General features: G+C 43.7%; 1 protein-coding gene across 2 annotated transcripts in view; it reads right to left on the bottom strand.

Annotated features, from left to right (window-relative positions):
* The window catches only part of LOC124595856 (fatty acyl-CoA reductase 1-like), a 236,167-nt gene that overhangs the window by 46,756 nt on the left and 164,676 nt on the right, over positions 1 to 24,735 (bottom strand). Inside the window, exon 7 of one of the 2 annotated variants that reach the window (XM_047134762.1) lies at positions 17,437 to 17,709. In XM_047134762.1, the coding sequence (XP_046990718.1) occupies positions 17,437 to 17,709 (273 nt within the window). The remainder of the gene's footprint in view (positions 1 to 17,436; positions 17,710 to 24,735) is intronic. The other variant, XM_047134764.1, reaches the window with a different exon arrangement.

Genomic DNA, 24,735 nt, shown 5'->3' with positions numbered 1-24,735 from the left:
CTAAATCTCTGCCTTACCGTTATATAATCTATCTCAAACCTTCTAGTATCTCCAGAATTTTTCCATGTATACAACCTTCTTTTATGATTCTTGAACCAATTGATTTCTATTAAGTTATGCTCTGTGCAAAATTGAACCAGACGGCTTCATCTTTCATTTCTTACCCCCAATCCATATTCACCTACTATGTTCCCTTCTCTCCCTTTTCCTACTCCTAAATTCCAGTCACCCATGACTCCTATTTTTTCGTCTTCCTTCACTACCTGAATAATTTCTTTTATCTCACCATACATTTCATCAATTTCTTCATCATCTGCAGAGCTAGTTGGCATATAGACTTGTACTACTGTGGTAGGAGTGGGCTTCGTGTCTATCTTGGCCACAATAATGCGTTCACTATGCTGTTTGTAGTAATTTACCCGCACTCCTATTTTTTTATTCATTATTACACCTACTCCTGCATTACCCCTATTTGACTTTGTATTTATAACCCTGTATTCACCTGAACAAAAGTCTTGTTCCTCCTGCTACCGAACTTCACTAATTCCTACTATATCTAACTTTAACCTATCCATTTCCCTTTTTAAATTTTCTAACCTACCTGCCTGATTAAGGGATCTTACATTCCACACTCCGATCCGTAGAATGCCAGTTTTCTTTCTCCTGATAACGACGTCTTCTTGAGTAGACGTATTTCAAGTAATACAGCTATCAGCATCGTCACTTACAAGGGAAGGCCACGACGGTGGGATCACGCATTTACCTCCAACTCTGTACACCATTAGTAGACTTTTAAACAACATGATGTGCAAGTAGTAAGGTACACTACTGTGGCAATTCTTAGAAAATTGCAAGAGAATTTTAACTCGTCTGTTACATAACTGATGTATCCATGCCACATGTACGAAGTCAAGGTGGTAGAGCGGATGAGCTCAGCGTGTTCGGTCAAAGGTCAGCTGCCCTTTGTAATTAAAAAAAATAATAGACTGAGTTAATGGATCAATGATGAACTTGAACAAACCTCATGTGACGTCCTCCTCGATCACACAGAACGAACAATAACGAACAAGATGAGATTAAAAAAAGTGGTTAGCTTCAAGGCTGTGCATAGAGGACAGGGACGGGGCGACGGTTCTAACCCTGCAAGCAATTATACTTTTTTCGTCACTATTCACGTTATTTAAATTGTATGGATTTTGAGAGGTTATATAACGATAAAATCAAGTGCATTTTCGGGAAGTTGTAGTGATTTCATATGCTACCATTTGTAATTCTATATCTACGCACAGATACAGAAGGTGCATAATGCATGCGAAAGACTTCTCTTGCGATTTTCTCGGAATTGACAGAATAGTGCACCTTACTACTTGCATATTACGTTGTTTTAATTCTTTGCTAAAGGTGTACAAAGTCTGAAGTAAATCTGTGATACCAACATTGTGGCCTCCCCTTGTTAGAATTACATGGTGTAGAGCTGCACTTTCCAGAGAATACGGGGGCATTGTTACGGCATCTGCGAGGGACATCAGTCACGAGATTGTCAGTATTGGGACAACCTATGTATGGGGACAATGTACCGTTATCCAAGATGGCGGCGATGATGACATCCAAGATGTCAGCGATGACGTCATTCGAGATGGCGGATTTTGAGGGAAGATAGAATTTTTGGTGGGAAAAATGGTCAATTGGGCTACCTCCACTAACCTAATCCCCACCCCAAGAAAAATAGCGCGAAGGTCAATTTCCAACATGATAATGCGTGACACCCCTACTTATGTCTACGAAGCAAAGAAAATCACGGGAATATAGGACACTTGGTCTACCTCCACAAGCCTAACACCCACCCCAAGAAAAATGGTGCGAAGTTCATATTCCAGTAGGATAATGGAGGGTAAAAGGGACTTGTCTTTATTATTTAACCAATTTCAAGCAGATGTGTTCGCCACTGCGTCTGGACTCCAACTGGCTTAGTTGATATCGGTGCCACCAGAGGGCGCTCTCCTGACGTCAGGTGATGACGCAAGTACTGTCATTCAAGATGGCTGCACCCGATATATCCACCACCAGCTCCAGAGCCCAACTGGCTTACTTCATACTGTAGCGACCAGAGGACGCTCCTATGAGGTCAGTTGATGACACGAGATCGTCCGCTCTCTCGCGCTGTGCCACCGGCACGCGGGCATCTGACCACTTGCGTCAAACTCTCTCAGATGCCACATCCATACACACGCGGTACACAGCCTTCTGTAAATATGCTAACTATGCTAATACCCACATCGCGCATCTAACCTACCAATTAACTAAGTACTTAATTCCGTTTCAATTTTAATCATATTCAATAAGTCAATTTAAAATTTAATATTTAATTATCAAATGAGAAGTTCGACATTTTCCCGCTATCAGTGCAGTGTTCATTCATGACATAGTATCCCCCCACCACCCACCCCAGAATGCTGCACGTCTATTGGCTGCTACATTAGTCACGTGATTCGGCATCATTAAACCTAGGACTGGGAATCAATTTTCACCAGTGCCACACACACCTGGACTCGGAATCAAGTAGTTAAAGTCTCCACCACTTTCCTGAACCCAGCATCACGCCCCTTTACTGACCCATGTCGCTGGTCTAGAGTGCAATAACTTGCACAGCGCATGATGTCATGCAAGATAGTGGGGCAAAATAGCGGGGGAACAGATCTTAACACAAGTCTTTTATTTTGCAGGCGCTGTCTCCACCACGAGATTTACTGTCCAACTGACATAGTACACATTACCGCCTTCAGATCGTACTGTCATCCCTCCTATGACCCAATCCCAGATGGTGGTCTATAGGAGCGAGCACTATGCAAAAATTACTCAGACTGCGTTAGGATGCTGGGGAGAGTAAGGAATAAGACCACTCTATTTATTTTCGAACATTTCATTTAGAGATCGAATATATTTATCACACTGACCCGAAACACTCGCAATGTTATGCTTGAGGTAACAATACACAGTCTGCAGATACGCAAACAACTCCTAATTTAAGCAAATAATTTGAGTACAGACATTCATACTTCTCCTAAATGATTCAGCACAGTTGTGTCTAGACACGGCTATTAATCGTAAACTGGTCAAATAACTCATAGCACAGAATACAGATCTGCTCGCAAAATAAATCAATCAATACGCGGAAGCAGCCCCCGCCAACCCCTCTGCAGCAGATCGTGCAGACAGTCCTTACGACGTGGTGCAGACCTCAGCTGTCAAACCGTGCACAGCCCCCGCCTGGCTCCCACAAGCTTGAGGCGGCGATATCTCACTCATACCGCATGTCTGAAAAATTCCAATCCAAATGATTGTTCACCTAGACGCACGTGCAGACGTGATCGGGCGAGCTACAGCCGAACACAGGCGAAAGTTGTACGTAAGCGCCGTTCATGATTCTTGTCCGCAGGGGGGGAGGGGGCGGGTGTATTAACTGAGCGCGCCCTCCAAGTAGGACCGCGCATGTAGTGCGTTCCACGCTACCCTCACTCTAACTACGGTCAGGGGAGGACGCTGCAGTATTCCATTCCACAATAGCAGAACCTGCTTTCGCCTTAGCGATTCTAACGGACCACACGTCACGTTTGACTGACGATTCACCGCGCGTAGGTATCTACCATCGCAAACGCATCCAGTAACGTTATCAACCTTACACTTAAGTCACACTTATATCTAAAATAATAACTTTAATAAATTCAAAAGCCGTCCAGAAATACTTAACGTGCGCTGTTGTACTAGTTTTCGTCTTCTCTCAGCTTTTATAAACGGGAACTCATGCACTAACAGAACCTCGGTACGAAAGTAACGCACAATAACGTCCAATGCAGACTTCCTCGCGGATCTAACCCCATCACGTTATACCAACCCTGCTCTCAACATATGCAAATGTCCGCACGGCTATGTAGAGGCTACCATATCGCAGTACAAAACATGTTACTGAATCCGACATTATCATTTGCTCTAACCCAATTTACTCGCCGAATTACTGATGCCACTGTTATTGAAGAACCATCCACCTCTACTTTCTCGAACTTACAGCGGTTATTTTACACAGATCACTAAATTCCGTTGACAGTTAAAACCACAAAGTTATCTCCACATTATCAAATACATACCAGACTCACAAGAATATTGGAAGCCAGGAACATATTTAGAATAGTAACTACAATTAAATATTACGATTGTTGCTACACTCTGACACCAATCAATGTGCAGGTAACCTCTCCTCTTGACGACTGTGCTTCAGTATCTATAGCGAATATAATTTTCCACTTAAAAATTCTCACTCATACCCTCATCGTTATCAGACTGCTCAAACTATATGTCCTTCATCATGGGACACACAGTCATCCACTCTAGTCATGCCATAACATAAACCATGCTATCTTTAAAATACAATATATACACAGTTCACGCAGTGAAAGCCAGAGTTGCTTTGCAATACAATGTATACACATTTTAGACAAACAGTGATCTTTACATCTGTACAGCACCCGAAACTGGACCGCGAAACCGATCTAACCCCAGCAATATATCACCGAGTACCTTGTCGATCTAGTAAACATACAGTTCACATCCCCCAGCAAACAAAATCACCCCTTTTACATCAGCCAACCGAAGTCACTCTCAGAATTGTTCTACAAATTCACCATCATTTTCCCCTCGACACAAAGGCGTTACTGTCTCTGCTTCCTTGTCTGATCGCTTTTCTATGCACATCTCCAGACTCGGGGATTACAAGAACACACGTAATTTCGCCATAGTATTATAGAATTTTCGCTATACTTCTCGATATCAACTACACAGCAGTAGCCTCCCCATAGCTAACGCAACATAATTCCCGACATATAGACTCGAAATCATTTCTCTACAAATACGAAACTTCAGCTACGTGGAGCGTGTGTAGCGTCCTCTAGACCACTGAGTAACTAGAAAGAAACACATGGAAAGTCATATTTCCACCCGCGAATACCGATCTCGCTGATCTAACATACTCCAAATCATCCATATAATTTACAAACCAACTAAGGGCCTTCCCATGTCTAGAGAACAGGCGAGCGTATCTTCCACACACCTCATTCGATCTTCTTTCAACTAAATAAAGACGCGAAATGTGCACAAACAGTCAACCGAACTATTTACATCAGCGGGAATAACACTCCATCCCAATCATACCATCTTCTCAAAGTTCCACTTGATCACGTAAGCCGTCTCACACATACTAAGAAGGGAACCTCCCCATCGCACCCCCCCCCCCCCCCCCCCCCCAGATTTAGTTATAAGTTGGCACAGTGGATAGGCTTTGAAAAACTGAACACATATCAATCAAGAAAATAGGAAGAAGTTGTGTGGAACAGTGAAAAAAATTAGTAAAATATACAAACTGAGTAGAGCATGCGCAAGATAGGCTATATCAAGGAGGACGTAAACTCGGGAGCGCCGTGGTCCCGTGGTTAGCGTGAGTATCTGCAGAACGAGAGGTCCTTGCTTAAAGTCTTCCCTCGACTGAAAATTTTACTTTCTTTATTTTCCCAAAGTTACGATCTGTCCGTTCGTTCACTGACGTCTCTGTTCACTGCAATAAGTTTAGTGTCTGTGTTTTGCGACCGCACCGCAAAACCGTGCGTTTAGTAGACGAAAGGACGTGCCTCTCCAATGGGAACCGAAAACATTTGATCGCAAGGTCATAGATCAACCGATTCCTCCACGGGAAAACACGTCTGATATATTCTGTACGACACTGGTGACGGCATGTGCGTCACATGACAGGAATATGTTGTCGACCCACCTAACTTGTACACTTGGCGAATGGGTAAAAAGATTCTTCTACCTTGCCCGATTTAGGTTTTCTTGTGGATGTGATAATCACTCCCAAAAAAGTGATGAAAACATAAGAGTTTGTCACATAAACTGAAAATAAAAAATTAAACTTTTCGCTCGAAGGAAGACTTGAAACTAGGACCTCTACCTCCGTAGCTACTCTCGCTAACCACGGGACCACGGCGCTCCTTGACTCCCAGCGTCCTTGATGTTGCCTATCTTCGCATGAACTACTCAGTTTGTAAATTTTACTAATTTTTTTCATAGCTCCACACAACTTCTTCCTGTTTTCTCGATTAATCTGTGTTCAGTTTTTCAAGGCCTATCCACTGTGCCAACTTATAACTAAATCTGAGGGGGGTGCGATGGGGAGGTTCCCTTGTAAGTATTAGTTCGCTATCTGGTCGTCTAGACAAAGGCAAAGTTAACTCATATACTTTCCTACAATCCAACAGACCTGTACATTTGCACGGATGCTGCTATTTACAGGAAACGTGGCTCATTACCACCACGGACTATCCATACACGGAATCATTCCGGAAAAACGCTCGCACATATGTTTGTCATTATACTTACAATTAAATGTTACGATCGCGCTCTCAACTGAACAGCATCCGAGAATGGCGAATTATCGGAAATACTCCCAGTTGTCGGCAGTGGCTCCGGAAATGGCTGTACCTTCCTTACAACTGGACGTACTCCCCCCATTGCTATCACAGTACTACAAGTCCTTACCTTCCCTACAACAGGGCATAGTCATTTCCTTTCCACAAACACACATACTTTATAACACTGATGCTCAAATGCGAACATATCACGCTCCCACTAAGTATATTACTTGGTCAATAGCTGTTTGCCTACCATAGCAAATAATAGTGATCGAAAATCAGCGATTGGCATGCATCACTCTTAAGTGCTTCTTTCGAGTCCTACCACTGTGTCCTAGAAAGAGACACGTAATCGGCGAGATGTTAAAGAAAAAACGGATCCCAGTAACTAGCGCATGTTACTGTCACAATCAGTCTTGTTTCTACAGGTGCACACAGGTATCCATGTTAAAATCTATACCCTGTTTTCGAATCGAGGTATAACATTACCTCTGAATGAGTTGTTTCTTTCCGGACAAGTACCGTGACAGTGATCGTAGGAATACGTATTTTCAGCCAACTATGCAGCCTAGGGATAAAATGACTGAGCCTTGAAAGTGATTCGGCTAAGGAACGTGGTATGTACGCTGTATTTGCGACTCCCTCACAACCCCTCAACCAGATAATTCTTTAGTATTTGTAACGCACTCTGTCACGACATCATATCAGAGGTTCCTGGATATATCCACCGAGTTAAAGACGATGACTGATTGAGAAGGAACACAAACAGTAGTAGTAGATGATGTGCTGACTGAGGTTGTAAGAAGAAAAATGTACACTAGCTTCTCAGATCTCTAGTGTCATGCTATATGTTCGAAATGATGTCAGTCATTTGGAATCACCTCTCTCCAATCGGATTGCGACCACTAACCAATCATATTTGTCGCACCCTCATATCTCGAAACGAGTCACCTTCCCCGAACGTAGTTTCTACAGTAAAATTCCAGCGTGGTTGTAGTTGCCCCCTACACGTCGTGCAACTGATCCGATTTCTACAGCTTCGCCCATGTGATAGGTCCAATTTAAGTCTGAACTGAGCAGATGTCGGAGAAAGACATATCCACCACCTTCAGCAACCTCTGTAGAAACAGAACGACCTGAATTACTGCAACAGGACCGTGTTTTGACCATTCGGTGGAAATGAACGCAATTTCGTACGTCCCCAAGCTAGATACAGGTAGTACAGATCCACGTCCATACAAATCAGTCAGCCCAACAGATAAAAATTAAGAACTATAAAAGCTCATACGAATTAGAAGTCACCAAGGCACCGATGCGGGCACAATGACACATAGCTGCGGTCGGCCTCCAGCGCAGGGAAAAAGATTTCACAATACGACTTCCCACAATAGCGTAGCGTGCAGCCATCCAAGCATTCCTAGCGGTATAGCCGCTTCCTCACCGGCTCTCACCTCAAACTGCTACTGCTACTGCTACTCCTGCTGTGTCTATGACACGATTCTATTAAATATACAGACACCACAGTGCCCACTTTAAAAGTTTGATCACCTATACTATAGGCCAGTGGTTTCCAACAGGTGGTCCGCGGTCCCCCAGGGGTCCGCGAGCTATGCGAGAGGGGTCCGCAAGATGCTATTAGAATAAAAAAATAGATTAAATATATTTTGTATGAGAAGAGATTTTTTGTTTTGGCCGCTTCCTGCATGAACAGAGCTTTAGCGAACGCTAACTTTTGCGTCTAGCGTCTTCCTGGGGCCAACTGACACTAGCAGACTCTAGCGCAAAACTAGAATTATATAGAGGCAAATAGTTCTGCTGCATGCGGTTAGACTGCTCGCGCTGCCTCTTTGCAGCTGACAACTGACAGTTACGTTACATAGAAACTCGAATTTCAGACGACAATCGATCACAGTTTTTTGCCAGTGCTTTCACAGAACGAGTTGTTTACATATTCAATATGCTGTATTAAAACAGTTGTGTTTGTAAAGTGTTGTTTTTCACGGAAGCTACAGTTCGCGTTGTTAAAAATGGACCGCTGGTTAAAAAGTGGTTCGTTGAAACGAGAAATGCCTGCAGATGAAGAGGAAGATGATGCATTTGATGTTCAAGCAAGTAGGTCAGTGACTCTCGAACCGAAGTTGTCAGTGCCCATTGAACCTAAATCGTCGGCGTCCCTTGAACCTAACCGTTCCAAGATCAGTGTTAAGCTTACTGAAGAAACTAGAAAATATACCTCTCATTACTTGGAAATCGGTTTTAAGTTCACTGGACCTGAGCAACAGCCTAAACTTCAATGTGTCATTTGCTATGAAAGCCTTTCGAATGAATGTGTGAAATCAGCAAAACTCCAGCACCATCTTGATACAAAGTACCCAGAGTACAGAAGTACGTCATTAGATTTTTTCAAAAATAAATTAGGAGAGTTGAAAACAAATTGTAAAACAATTGCCAAACACTGTGGTCCAAATGTAAATGAAAATGCAACCCTAGCGTCTTACGAGGTGGCTCAGCTTGTTGTTGAATGTGGGGTAAACCACACAATTTCTGAGGAACTTATACTGCCATCAGCAATAATACTTTGGAAGAGAATCTTAGGTGATGCAGCTGCTAAGATAACAGGAACTGTCCCGCTCTCAGATAATACTGTTCAAAGACGAATTACTGATATGGCAGTTAACACCGAAGAAACATTGCTGGTTAGACTTTGCCTGACTGACATGTACGCTCTACAATTGGATGAAAGCACAGACGTATCAAAAAAGGCTATAATGTTGGTTTTCTAACCATTCTTATAGGAGGACCAAGTGTTCAAAGATTTTCTTCGTGCGAACTACTGCATAAGTCAGCAGACGATATTTTAACTGGATTAAATAATTATCTCAATGAACACGACGTCACCTAGAAAAAATGTGTAGGCTTGTCGACAGATTGAGCAAACTCAATGGCTGGCAAAAAGTCAGGTCTTCTAGCTCGTATCAAAGCGGTAGCCCCTGAGGTGAAATGGACTCTCTGTTGCGTGAAGCCTTAGTAGCCAAAAGCTTGCCTGAACCTTTGCAAAAGATACTTAATGGAGTAGTTCAAATCATCAAATACATTAAAACTCGACACCTGCAATCCAGATTATTTTCTTTGTTGTGTAAAGAGATCGGCAGTGAGCATGAGCAACTTCTTACTCATATGGAAGGAAGATGGCTTTCTCGTGGTAGGATCTTGCCAAATTTTTTTAACTTACAGATGAGTTCGTGTCTTCTTTCTTGACACAAAGTGTGATATGACAAGGTAACAATCATGCTCAATGAGGGGGTCCTCGAGAAAATTTTGTTGGGAATCCCTGCGCTAGGCGAATTATCGTATGACACGCTCCCTCTGGTTCTGTTTAGTTGTGTCAACACGCTTTTGTACAACGCCAAACATTTCGTTTCTCTGCCACGAGTTTCATGCCTGTCTCATGTTCTAAACTAACATTAAGACGCCCTGATACATTGCCAGTCACAGAAAGCTAGATATCGCGCACTGTAAATCATTTTACTACTGCAACTACCATAACACGCTACACAACAACTTACATTATATAAAAACCCACTTACAACATAACGAAAGTAGAAGACTTTTACGGCGTTGGCGTAGGTCTCCAAACGGATATCCGAAAGTGAATGACGACCTATACATTTATTCTCGTCTCTCACACTGACGGAAATACCTGACGACTATGCATCCCCTTTCGACTCATTCTTCACATTGCACTAACGTACGCGATCACTGTTTCGCTACTAGCAACCCTCGGAAGTACCCGTGCATCCACGGAAACATTTTCCCCAACTCAAACAAGCCATAGCAGTCACTCATTATCTGCTAACCAATGCAGGGATGGGATGGAAGAGACACCATCCATATACTCTAGTACTAAACATGAAACTTGATAGCGCGAACAATTTTACAGAAACTTCGACACCGGTCAATCATGTGACAGCATGCTTCCTCAATCTCTGTATCATAGCTAAACCATCCATTCTCTATTTTGCAAGTATCATTGCGAACATGGAAAGATGACTACACAGTACACTCATTCACAGCTAATTCTCGAACACATAACTCATCAAAGTATACCAGACAGTACTCTACATATTTCCAAGACCTCGATCATAGTACCTAAATTAAGGTTCATCTCTCTGCGTATGGGAGCCACAGAGCATTCTCCCCATCTTAGGGTAAAAGTATCTGTGTTTGTGGAAAGGTGTAGACTATGCCCTGTTGTAGGGAAGGTAAGGATTTGACTTGGAGTACTGTGATAGCAATGGCGGGAGTATGTCCAGTTGTAAGGAAGGTACTGCTATTTCCAGAGCCACTGCCGACAACTGGGAGTATTTCCGATAATTCGCTCATTCTCGAATGCTGTTCAATTGGTAGCGATACTGTAGCATTTAATTGTAACTATAATAACTAACATATATATGAGCTGTTTCCGGAATCATTCCTTGTATGAAAAGTCCGTGGTATTAATGATCCACGTTTCCTGTTAATAGCAGCATCCATGCGAAGGTAGAGGTCTGTTGGATTGTAGGAAAGTATATGAGTTAACTTTGCCCTTGTCTAGAAGACCAGATAGCGAACTAATACTAGTATGTGTTGGGTAGCTTTCGTGATCAAGTGGAACATTGAGAAGATGGTATGATTGGGATGGAGTGTTATTCCCGCCGATGTAAATTATTCGGTTGACTGTTTGTGCACATTTCGCGTCTTTATTTAGTTGAGAGAAGATGGAGTGTGGTGTGTGGAAGATACGTTTGCCTCTTCTCTAGACATGGAAAGGACCTTAGATGGCTTGTAAATTATGTGAGTTCGGTATTCGTGGGTGGAAATATGATTTTTCATGTGTTTGTTTCTAGTTACTCAGTGGTCTAGAGGACGCTCGACAAAGCTAAGGTTTCGTGGTTGTAGAGAAGTGATTTCGAGTCTATATATCAGGAATTAAGTTGCCTTAGCTATGGGGAGGCTACTGCTGTGTAGTTGATATCGAGAAGTATAGCGAAAATTCTATAATACTATGGCGAAATTACGTGTGTTCTTGTAATCCCCGAGTCTGGAGATGTGCATAGAAAAGCGATCAGACAAGGAAGCAGAGACAGTAACGCCTTTGTGTCGAGGGGAAAATGATGGTGAATTTGTAGAACAATTCTGAGAGTGACTTCGGTTGGCTGATGTAAAAGGGGTGATTTTGTTTGATGGGGGATGTGAACTGTATGTTTACTAGATCGACAAGGTACTCGGTGATATATTGCTGGGATGAGATCGGTTTCACGGTCTAGTTTCGGGTGCTGTACAGATGTAAAGATCACTGTTTGTCTAAAATGTGTATTCATTGTATTGCAAAGTAACTGTGGCTTTCACTGCGTGAACTGTGTATATATTGTATTTTAAAGATAGCATGGTTTATGTTATGGCATGACTAGAGTGGATGACTGTGTGTCCCATGATGAAGGACATATAGTTTGAGCAGACTGATAACGATGAGGGTATGAGTGAGAATTTTTAAGTGGAAAATTATATTCGCTATAGATACTGAAGCACAGTCGTCAAGAGGAGAGGTTACCTGCACATTGATTGGTGTCAGAGTGTAGCAACAATCGTAATATTTAATTGTAGTTACTATTCTAAATATGTTCCTGGCTTCCAATATTCTTGTGAGTCTGGTATGTATTTGATAATGTGGAGATAACTTTGTGGTTTTAACTGTCAACGGAATTTAGTGATCTGTGTAAAATAACCGCTGTAAGTTCGAGAACGTAGAGGTGGATGGTTCTTCAATAACAGCGGCATCAGTAATTCGGCGAGTAAATTGGGTTAGAGCAAATGATAATATCGGATTCAGTAACATGTTTTGTACTGCGATATGGTAGCCTCTACATAGCCGTGCGGACATTTGCGTATGTTGAGAGCAGGATTGGTATAAGGTGATGGGGTTAGGTCCGCGAGGAAGACTGCATTGGACGTTATTGTGCGTTACTTTCGTACCGAGGTTCTGTTAGGGCATACATTTCCGTGCCTACAATGCGTGAGAAGACGAAAACTAGTACAAAAGCGCCCGTTAAGTATTTATGGACGGCTGTGGAATTTACTAGAGTGGTTGTTATTTTAGATATAAGTGCGACTTAAGTGTAAGGTTGGTAACGTTACTGGATGCGTTTGCGATGGTATATACCTACGCGCGGTGTAGCATCAGTCGAACGTCACGTGTGTTCCGTTAGAATCGCTAAGGGGAAAGCACGTTGTGCTATTGTGGAATGGAATTCTTCAGCGTCTTCGCTGGACCGCTGTTAGAGTTAGGGTAGCATGGAGCGCTCCACGCGCGTGGCTATGCTTGTTGGTACGCTCTGTAAATAATCCCCCCTGGTCATCAATGGCACTTATACAAGTTTCGCCTGCGTTAGGCTGCAGCTCGCGGTTGCGCTCCAGCCCAATTACGTGAGCATGTGTGTCTAGGTGAACAAGTATTTGCATAGGAATTTCTCAGACATGCGGTATGAGTGAGATCTCGCTGCCTCATGCTTGCGGGATCCGGGCGGGGACTGTGCGCGGTTTGACAGCTGACGGCTGCACCACGACGCAGGGACTGTCTGTACGCTCTGCTGCAGAGGGGTTGACAGAGAGTGCATGCGCTCGCTGATTGAATTGTTTTGCGAGCAGGTCTGTGGGCTGTGAGCTGTATGGATGGTTCACGATATGATAGTGTCTAGACATAAGTGTGCTGAATTATTTAGGAGGAGTATGAATGTCTGTACTTAAAACATTTGCGTAAATTAAGAGTAGTTTGTGTGTCTGCAGACTGTATTGTGACCCCAAGCATAACATGGGGAGTGTTTTGCGTCATTGTGATAAATATATTCGATCTCTAAATAAAATGTTCGAAAAAAAGTAGAGTGGACTCTCCCCAGCACCCTAGCGCAGACTGAGTAATTGTAGCATAATTCTCGCCCCTACCGACCACCATCTGGGACTAGGTCATAGGAGGGGTGACAGTACGATCTGATGGCGGTAACGTGTACATGTCAGTTGGACAGTAAATCTGTCGGTGGAGACAGCACCTGCAAAATAAAGACATGTGTTAAGATCTGTTTTCCCACCATTTCGCCCCACCATCTTTGATGACGTCATGCACTGTGCACATTAGTACTCGTTATTGCACGGTAGCCGCCATCATGGGTGAGTAAGGCGGTGTGGCGCTGGGTTGAAGATCGTGGTGGAGACTTTAACTACTTGATTCCAAGTCCAGGTGGGTGTGGCATTGGTGAAAATTGATTCCAAGTCCTAGGTTCAATGAAGTCGAATCACGTGACTAATGCAGCAGCCAATAGGAGTGCAGCATTCTGAGGGTGGGGGAGGGTGCTATGTCATGAGTGAACACTGCACTGATGGTGGGAAAATGTTGAACTTCTCATTTGATAATTGAATATTGAAATTTTATATTGACCTATTGAATATGATTAAAATGGAAATGGAATTAAGTACTTAGTTAATTGGTAGGTTAGATACGTGATGTGGGTGTTGGTTTAGTTAGCATATTTACAGAAGACTATGTACAGCTTGTGTATGGAGGTGACGGCCGAGGGTGTTTGTTGTAAGTGGTCGGGCGTCCGCGGGCCTGTGGTGTGGTGCGAGAGAGCGGACGATCTTGTTTAATCAACCGACCTCACGGTAGCGTCCTCTGGTGGTCACAATATGAACTAAACCAGTTGGGCTCTGGAGCTCGTGGTGGTTACATCTATTGGGTTGTGGAGCCAACACCGTGTTACTAGAGGACGCCGAAATGCAAGCGTTTTAGCACACGCAGGCTGGCGTGAGGAGGGAAGAACTATACTAACGTGAAATCTGGAACATGACAAGGAATTAGAATTCAGAAAGCGGACGTAGCCAGTTTGATACTTAACTTTAAACCATTAATGATGAACGTCGCTCTTGACGGCACATGAGTCACAATATTATCTGTTCAGAAGACATAGTAACTGAATATTGCGCCTCGCTAAGTCGTTGCAAATGACGAGGCTCAAGGCTATGCTAAACTGTCGTCTCTGCAAATGAGAGCGTATGCAGTCAGTGAACCATCGCTAGCAAAGTCGGCTGTACAACTGGGGCGAGTGCTAGGGAGTCTCTCCAGAATAGACCTGCCATATGGCGGCGCTCGGTCTGCAATCACTGATAGTGGCGACACGCGGGTCCGACGTATACTAAAGGACCGCGGCCGATTTAAAGGCTACCACCTAGCAAGTGTGGTGTCTGGCGGTGACACCACAACATCGGTTGCAGCCAACTTGAATGACGGTACTTACGTCATCACCTGATGTCCGGAGAGCGCCCTCTGGTGGCACCGACATGAACTAAGCCAGTTGGAGTCCAGACCCAGTGGCGATCGCATATGCTTGTAATTGGTTAAATAGCAAAGACAAGTCCCTTTTTCCCTCCATTACTGTACCTGAATTTGAACTTCTCACTATTTTTCTTGTGGTGGGGGTTAGGCTAGGGGAGGTAGGCCAAGTGTCCTATCTCCCCGTGATTTTCTTTGTAGTGATAAGTAAGGGTGCTATGCATTATCATGTTGGAATTTGAACTCCGCGCCATTGTTCTTGTGGTGGGGGTTAGGTTAGGGGAGGTAGCCCAGTTGACCTTTTTTCTCGCCAAAATTCAAACTTCCCGCCAAATCCGACATCTTGAATGACGTCATCGCCGCCATCTTGGATGACATCATCGCCGCCATCTTGGATAATGTTACTTTGTCCCTTTACATTCGTTGTCCCAGTTCTTTAATCACCGCAAAACAGGTAGGAAGAAGTCCTACGCGACGACTCACTAATGCAAGAACGTATTTCTTACTCTCAGAAAATCTCAGGTAAATAGTCAGCCAGCCCTACTGTACGCCTCTTATACCACCTTCTACGGACTTGGAAGCTAGACTGAAACACTTCAGGATATCGAATAAGTGAAAGGATCTTGCAAGCTGGAATACGAGTAATGGTTAGACTATATCCGAGATGAAATTTATTAGCAGCCCGTCGAAACTCTTTAAAATTAACTAATGCATGGAAAAATTTTGCGAATAATGTTCATCGACACAAAGTGTTACTGTTCGCATAAGTGGTTCGTTTTGAGATTATACACCATATGCGGACGAGATTTGTGTTTTTCAAACGTCTTCTGCAGTACAGATAAGTGTAATATTTAGTATTTATTTTGTGGCTGCGGGGCTAATATTGTGCTCCATTAGTGCTCAGTGAATTCAAACTAAAAATGAAGCAAATTAAATTATAATATTTCTGTTGTATAATAAACTTACCAATTGTGTTCTCAAACATTTTTGCTACATCGTTACTGTTAAGCACACAGAATTATGGTTAGAGAAGTTACCTCGTCCTAAGAAGACACATTTACGTCACTGTTTTACCAGAAGTATTTATCATTTAAACTGGATACCTTTATTAGCCACATATGTCTTCAGAAAATTTAAACAGTAAATTCAGCAATGTAGCTATGAAACGTCTCTGTGAAGTCGTTTCATAAGACGCTTGTCGGATTAGGTACAACTTATTCGCTTTACTACCTGATTTTAGCTCAATTCATAAACTCTTCCAGAAAGACCGAGCACTCAAATAAGGCCTATTGAACAGTATATGTGTGTTTTAATGTGGGGTTTCGGTTTTGTTTTGTGGGAAACACTGAGTTGGTCATCGTCTGCTGGGGGCAGACGATGTTGCTTCTCGTTCGAAGGAGAGCACAGGATGACCAACTTAAGTTTCCAATACCTGAACAGAGAGGTTTACCCATCTTAGTCAAAGACTATTTTTGTGTGTGAGGTTGGTAACGGAGGGCTACCTCTCTGGTAGCTTCCGCTGCACGGGGAGCTAGGTAATCTCGAAAGAGAAAGGGGCTACTCTTCGGTGAACGGTTGGTGAATACGGATCGTAGCTCTTAAAGGGGGTTTCAAGTGATAGGAAGCAGGATGAGTGAGTACTTCGTTATGTTTAAGAGTTGAAATACTTAAGAACTTCAGCTTAACTGAAGCGTGTGATGCGAGTATGATTTTTAATCTTCCATTAGTGGAAGTTGCGTTTGTCTTTGTGTGTCGATTTTGTGCCACGTGTTTGGTAATAAATGACCCTTCTGGTCCACCACGGCACTACAATAGACCTTATTTAACAGTCTGCTTATTTAATGAGCCATAATTTCTACAAGAATATCTGTTCTTTCGTGCACTTTCTACAAAGCAGCACAACAGTTTGAGTCAGAATGCACCACGTGCTGTAGTTCGGCAGTTTTCAGGCAGCAGGCGCAGTTAGTATGTTGAATAATCATCGCACAACCTCGTGCATTGGTTAAACCTCTGTCCAGAATAGTGCATGCGTAGAATCGTAATGCGAATCTCACTGGTATTAATTCAAAGGGAGATGATAGTATAATTGTCTCCCACCCTCGTTTTCTGCGTTTCTTCTTGCTGTAGTTAAATTGTGCTCTGTTTCATTCTCACGTAATTCTTACTAAAATATTTCTGGTCAGCCACCAGTTAGGTGTAGCTGGGATGTGCAACCAAATACTTAGTTACAATAAACAATCGACGTGAAAGATAAATTCTGTGGTGTTGATCTTACACACTTACTTCGATTTCCAATCCTGAATTAATCAAGTTACTTCATGCACGATATGGAGTGCTATTTATCTGGCTACTTAAAGAAATTTGAATACTGGTAATTAAATTATTAAAGTAATTAAACTAATAATTTTCCAGCTCCGTTTTCTTCTAAATGGTTAGGAAGCGCTTGGGCTGGTGGCGACCCTTAATTTCGGAAATTTTATCGTTATTTGTGTGAGAGAAGCAGCGAGAAATGCGAGATAACGTATATAGCTCCATGAGAAACGTCGTAAATATAGTAATACGTTACAGCCTTGTGTCATGCGGAATAAAAAGTGTGAGTACATAACGGGACGAAGTACTTACATTGGTTTTGTCCCCTTGAGACACAGAAAAGTGTCTGCAATAATGGCTGGAATTAAGTGGAAGAACACGGCTGTAATTAGGTACAGCGACTTCTGCTTGAACATAAATCCGTAGACGTACCAGATGCTTTTTATGCTGGGAAAATGTTTGCCGTAAAGTAAGTAGCCGCGTATGGTACCCCAGGATACTGGATGGCGAGCAGTTGATACACAATTGTAGACGAGCGGCTGAGCTGCTGGCAGTTGTGTAAGATTTTGCATTCTGTGTCTGGACCTGCAATAAATGAGACAACATCCACAAAAAATGAAAGTGGACCGTTCGCTATTTTTGATTACTAGTAATGTGTGGGTAACATTTTAAACAGATTTGCAACATTTATTCTCTTCATCTCCTAACGAATGTGCCACTGATGGTGCACACGGTTATGAACTCAGTCACTATAACAATCTATGTACATGGGTACATTAAAGATAAATTACATTAAAATTCCACTGTTAAAAGAATTACACAAAAACAGTTCGTAATATTCGGGAAGCAAATCACCAACAAGAAAAGATAACGTCTTGTGCGAAGAAATTATCTAACGGGTAAATAAGTGCGAAGAGAAGTCGGCAGATTTGCTCGGAAGAGAATATAGAATGCGCCCTGAAAAATATGGCTTACTATGATTGTTATTGCTTCTCACTTACTCTGAAAGGAAGCTACTGTCGGAATCCAGAACGGATTGATCTGATACGATCGTGGAGAGTTCTCACCAAAAACCGCGAACTGCTACTCCACAGACATCGTAACGTGAGTCTTCCAGGGCGCCACGTCACTCATTCGGGAAGAACCATGAGGCTGGGGGAATAGCACAGATGGTGCTACCCCGCCAAGGCTGAACTCTCACATTCCTGTTTGGTGGCTCAAAGGTATCCCTACCATAGCCAACAAGCAGCTGACTCTCGCCATTTGTCCATGGAGATTTGAAATGAAGCATGGTGAAAGAGGAGAAACTTTTCTCTCTTAATGATGCAAGTTGGTTCCAGCGGGTCCAGGTAACTTGGGATGGCAGAGGTATTTGTTGTATCTTCTGACGAAGCGTGATGAAACACACTTTTACAACAGAACTGTTACAATAACTAAATAAAGCAAGCTTCTAAATGGAGCCCCTTGAGTAAGAGGTAGCAAGTTCAATATTTAGTAAGGCTAATTTGAAATTTTTGTGTTAACAATTGTAACAGGAATGATATTAGCTGCTAATAACTCACTACGTGCATCAGGAGGGCGACGGGAAATGAATGTCCGGGATGCTATGGGATGTTTGTATAATGCTTCACAAAATGGACATCGTCGACATTCAATAAATGTTCGAAACAAACCAGCAACTTGCGCCATGAACAGCTAACGAAAAATGGCGCGCTAGGATGATCACGAAGATTAGCATCATCATGACAGAAGGCGAACACCTTGGGAGCTGTAAACATTCAGCTAGGTATCAGCCCTCAAAGAATGCATATGGAATGATACCCGTGTAACGGGTGATGAAAACTGAGGGAATGTGGTGGCATGCAACCGAAAGTGAAAGAGTCTGGGGTGGAACTTATCGTGGAACTGGCTATCCTTTAAGGCGTAGCTGCAGAATGTGCGACAATATGTTTTATAGGCACGAAAAACACAAAGTTTTAGAGTTTAAATGTGTCCAATGGTTCCAGATGTTATGCACTGCACTGTTACACACGGTTCAGTAGGGGTAATTTGCTCTAAAGGAGTAAGCAGACCAAGAATGAAGCAAAAGCAAGTTTCTTTGACCAACTATTGTCCAAAACAGTGCTCATACACTTATTGTAGTTCGTCTACGCCCATTTTCAAGTCTTGCTTGGTGTGAGTTAAATATTCCCCACTTCCCTTGCAAGATAACGCACACGAGAAACAATCATTGGGGAGAGACTCTCCAACTTCTCGCAACACAATAAATGACTTTCAAGACAATCTACCATCCAGATTAAAGTCGGCATAATTGTATATGAATGCGTTGAGGCATTGACGTTAGCAGATCTTGATAGAAATCTCTTGGTACCTCTAATTTCCAAGGTACCACTCACAGACACGTCCTCTTCAAATCTCCAATGGTCGGAGTTGAAAACAAATTCTTTAATGAACGATGGGATACTGTTGTTTATCTCATCTACAACTTTTCGGGCCGATTCCGCAGTTTGCTATGCATCGCCAAGGTGACGCTTTGTTTGAAATTTCGTTTTATTACGTCATCCAATTCTGTAGCACTTTTTGAAGTTAAGCAACCGTCCATTGCTTCACTTGAAATCACTGTAATCTATGACGTGCGTAACGTAGTGGCTCGATACCACGCATATCTAACGTCGATCAGTTGTAGAATTTTGGAACACGTATTATGTTCGAGTATAATGACTTTTCTGGAGACTAGAAATCTACTCTGTAGAAATCAGCATGGGTTTCGAAAAAGAAGATCGTGTGAAACCCAGCTCGTGCTATTCGTCCACGAGACTCAGAGGGCCACAGACAGGGGTTCACAGATAGATGCCGTGTTTCTTGACTTCCGCAATGCGTCCGAAACAGTTCCCCACAGTCGTTTAATGAACAAAGTAAGAGCATATGGAATATAAGACCAATTGTGTGATTGGATTGAAGAGTTCCTAGATGACAGAACGCAGCGTGTCATTCTCAATGGAGAGAAGTCTTCCGAAGTAAGAGTGATTTCAGGTGTGCCGCAGGGGAGTGTCGTAGGACCGTTGCTATTCACAATATACATAACTGACCTTGTGGATGACATCGGAAGTTCACTGAGGCTCTTTGCAGGTGATGATGTGGTATATCGAGAGGATGTAACAATGGAAAATTGTAAAATTGTACTGAAATGCTGGAGGATATGCAACGAATTGACGCATGGTGCAGGGAATGGCAATTGAATCTCAATGTAGACAAGTGTAATGTGCTGCGAATACACAGAAAGAAAGATCCTTTATCATTTAGCTACAATATAACAGGTCAACAACTGGGAGCAGTTAATTCCATAAATTATCTGGGAGTAGGCATTAGGAGTGATTTAAAATGGGATGATCATATAAAGTTGATCGTCGGTAAAGCAGGGGCCAGACTGAGATTCACTGGAAAAATCCTAAGGAATGCGGTCCGAAAACTAAGGAAGTAGGTTACAGTACACTTGTTCGCCCACTGCTTGAATATTGCTCAGCAGTGTGGGATCCGTTGCAGATAGGGTTGTTAGAAGAGACAGAGAAGATCCAATGGAGAGCAGCGCGCTTCGTTACAGGATCATTTAGTAATCGCGAAGGCGTTACAGAGATGATAGATAAACTCCAGTGGAAGACTTCGAAGGAGAGACGCTCAGTAGCTCGGTAAGGGCTTTTGTTGAAGTTTCGAGAACGTACCTTCACCGAGGAGTGAAGCAGTATATTGCTCCCTCCTACGTATCTCTCGCGAAGAGACCATGAGGATAAAATCAGTGAGATTAGAGCCCCCATGGAGGAATACGGACAATCTTTCTTTCCACGAACAATACGAGACTGGAATAGAAGGGAGAACCGATAGAGGTACTCAAAGTACCCTCCGCCACACACCGGCGGGTGGCTTGCCGAGTATGGATGTAGATGTAGATGTAGATGTAAATTATATCGTGCGGCCTTGAAAGACGGCAACACAGTTTTTGTAACAAGTGCGCCTTGTCCTCCCTTGATTACTCGTAGTTTTTCTTATGTACTACAGTACAGGGTCATATTGCTTTTTTTTTTTTTTTTTGCTGCGCTGCGGATGATCTTCTATACATGTAATTATCTTTAGTGCTCCTTGAACAACGATTGTCATGCACTTGATTTCACTGGAAACGGCATTTGTGGCTTCATGTCTGAGAAGAATGATGAACGTAACGGTTCGATTCTTATTTCAATATCACTTTCACTTACTAAGCACGTATCGCTATCATTTTACTCCTCATGTACATTGCCCGCACAGTCGAGCGCATACGACACCACACATCCCTCTGGTTAATCTAGCAGAAACGTTAATATTTCATCTGCCACTTCTTTCTCACTCGGTGAAATTCCTTAGCTCATTTCTAATGAAATGTCAACATCAGCAATCGATGTTGTAGATTTCACTTTGTTTATCGTTGCCATTGCTCTGCCTCATATCGACAACAGTAGCCCCTTGGCTCTGTTGTGAGTTACTCGTCGACTAAACAATTCAAGGACACTCGGCAGCCTCATGCTGTTCTCATTGTGTGATAAATACGTGGAGCGTCGAATGCCGTAAACATCACAGTGCTTTTGGGACCTTGTATTCAATGGGTTATCTTCACATCTTGGTAACTGCAAACCGTTTGTCCTGGAAAATACACTACTAGCCATTAAAAATGCTACACCATGAAGATGACGTGCTACAGATGCGAAATTTAACCGACAGGAAGTAGATGCTGTGATTTGCAAATGATTAGCTTTTCAGAGCATTCACACGAGGTTGGCGCCGGTGGCGACACCTACAACGTGCTGACAGGAAAGTTTCCAACCGATTTGTCATACACAAACAGCAGTTGACCGGCGTTGCCCGGTGAATCGTTGTTGTGATGCCTTGTGTAAGGAGGAGAAATGCGTACCACAACGTTTCCGACTTTCATAGAGGTCGGATAGTGGCCTATCGCGACATCGCTGCTCCTGTTGGTCGCGATCCAATGACTGTTAGCAGAATAAGTAATCGGTGGGTTCAGGAGGGTAATACGGAACGCTGTGCTGGATCCCAACGGCCTCGTATCACTAAGAGTCGAGATGACAGGCATCTTATCCACATGACTGTAACGGATCGTGCAGCCACGTCTCGATCCCTGAGTCAACAGGTGGGGACGTTTGCAAAACAACAACCATGTGCACGAACAGTTGGACGACGTTTGCAGCAGCATGGGGTATCAGCTCGGAGACCATGGCTGCGGTTACCCTTGACGCTGCATCACAGACAGGAGCGCCTGTGATGGTGTACATTATGACGAACCTGGATGCACGAATGGCAAAACATTTTTTCGGATGAATCCAGGTTCTGTTTAATCACGATGGTTGTATCCGTGTTTGGCGATATCGCGGTGAACGCACATTGGAAGCGTGTATTCGTCATCTCCATACTGGCGTTCACCCGGTGTGATGTTATGGGGTGCCATTGGTTACCCGTCTCAGTCACATCTTGTTCGCACTGACGACACTTTCAGCAGTGGACCTTACATTTCAGATGTGTTACGACCCATGGCCCTACCCTTCATTCGATCCCTGCGAAACCCTCTATCTCAGCAGGATAATGCACGACCGCATGTTGCAGGTCCTGTACGGGCCTTTCTGGATACAGAAAATGTTCGAGTGCTGCCCTGGCCAGCAGATTCTCGAGATCTCTCACCAATTGAAAACGTGTGGTCAATGGTGGCCGAGCAACTGCCTAGTCACAATACGCCAGTCACTACTCTTGATTAACTGTGGTATGGTGTTGAAGGTGCATGGGCAGCTGTACCTGTACACGCCATCCAAGCTCACTTTCTCAATGCCCAGGCGTATCAAGGCCGTTATTACGGCCAGAGGTGGTTGCTCTGGGTACTGATTTGTCAGGATCTATGCACCGAAATTGCGTGAAAATGGAATCACATGTCAGTTCTAGTATAATATATTTGTCAAATGAATACCCGTTTATCATCTGCATTTCTTCTTGGTTTAGCAATTTTGATGGCCACTAGTGTATGTCGAGGAGCAAGGAGGAGGAACTGTCATTGTGCTACGAGGTGAGGAGCTCTCATGCAGCCGAATAAACTCGGCGAGCTGTTTGTTGTGAAGGGCTGTTGGTGGCGCAGCCGCGGGTGTTGCTTATGGCGAAGACGGCAGGACAACTCTGCGGGCAGCAGGAGCAGCGGCGGTCACGCCAGGCGTTTCCCGTCGTGGACAGTTGAAGCGGTTCTTGATCCTTCGGAGTCCGGGACGTGTCTGGTCTTATCTACCTCTGTCGCTAGAACTTCACAGTGTGTCTTGGCCCTCCGAAGAAGGTGGAGTTCGCAGCACGATGTTCGGCCTCCCGTGCACGCGATGATGCGGTCTTCTCGTTCTTCCAGCTCCTCGGTTTCCGTCTATAGAGGCTGCCTATGCAGCGAGGGGCTATTCACATCTTGTTGCGTCGCTGCGCTGAATCTTTCAGCTCAATGTCCTTTTCTTTGGTCCCTGCATTGTTTTCAAATAAAATGTACGGACAGTCGTTCGGAATCGGATCGGTCATGCAGGTGTGGGACTTCCACGATATGGTGGAGTGGTCTGGATAGGAAGCCTCTTGGTAGATGCGGAGCCAGGCTGAGAGCACGATTCTGCAGATAATGGAGCTTCTTCGTGTGTTCTTCAGCTCCGTTCCCTGACGACGACTGCGGTGTACTCAGTTATGGAGGGGAACAGCGTCTCGTGACACCGAGACGCAGAGGAGGTGTGGGAGTCGGGTTCAGCAGAGGACAGGGCTTGCGAAAACGGTTTGTGACCCTGGATTTCACTTGATGACTGGGGATGTAAAATTGGTTCCATATTTTTAGGTTTCAAAAATTGTTCAAATGGCTCTGAGCACTATGGGACTTAATTCGAAGGTCATCAGTCTCCTACAACTTAGAACTTACAGACCGTAGCGGTCGCGCGGTTCCAGACTGTAGCGCCTAGAACGGCTCGGCCACTTCGGCCGGCTTTTAGATTTCCAGAAGGCTTTTTACATCGTAACTCACAAGCGACTTCTGATCAGATTGCGTGCTTATGGACTATTTCCTAACGGAAAGGTGACAGTTTGTAGTAATTGACGGGAAGTCATCGAGTAAAGCAGGAGTAATATATGACTTTCCCCAAGGAAGTGGTATACGCCGTCAATTGTTCCTCGTCTACATAAACGATTTAGGAGACAATCTGAGATGGGCTCTTAGATAGTTCTTAAGCCCTCAATTGTTCCTCATCTACATAAACGATTTAGGAGACAATCTGAGAAGCACTCTTAGATAGTTCGCAGATGATCCTTGTGGTGTCACCGCCACACACCACACTTGCTAGGTGGTAGCCTTTAAATCGGCCGCGGTCCGTTAGTATACGTCGGACCCGCGTGTCGCCACTATCAGTGATTGCAGACCGAGCGCCGCCACACGGCAGGTCTAGTCTAGAGAGACTCACTAGCACTCGCCCCAGTTGTACAACCGACTTTGCTAGCGATGGTTCACTGACAAAATACGCTCTCAATTGCCGAGACGATAGTTTAGCATAGCTTTCAGCTACGTCATTTGCT

This window comes from Schistocerca americana, chromosome 2 (genome assembly GCF_021461395.2).
Source record: "Schistocerca americana isolate TAMUIC-IGC-003095 chromosome 2, iqSchAmer2.1, whole genome shotgun sequence".
Lineage (NCBI taxonomy): Eukaryota > Metazoa > Arthropoda > Insecta > Orthoptera > Acrididae > Schistocerca > Schistocerca americana.
This window is presented reverse-complemented; position numbering and strand designations above follow the sequence as displayed.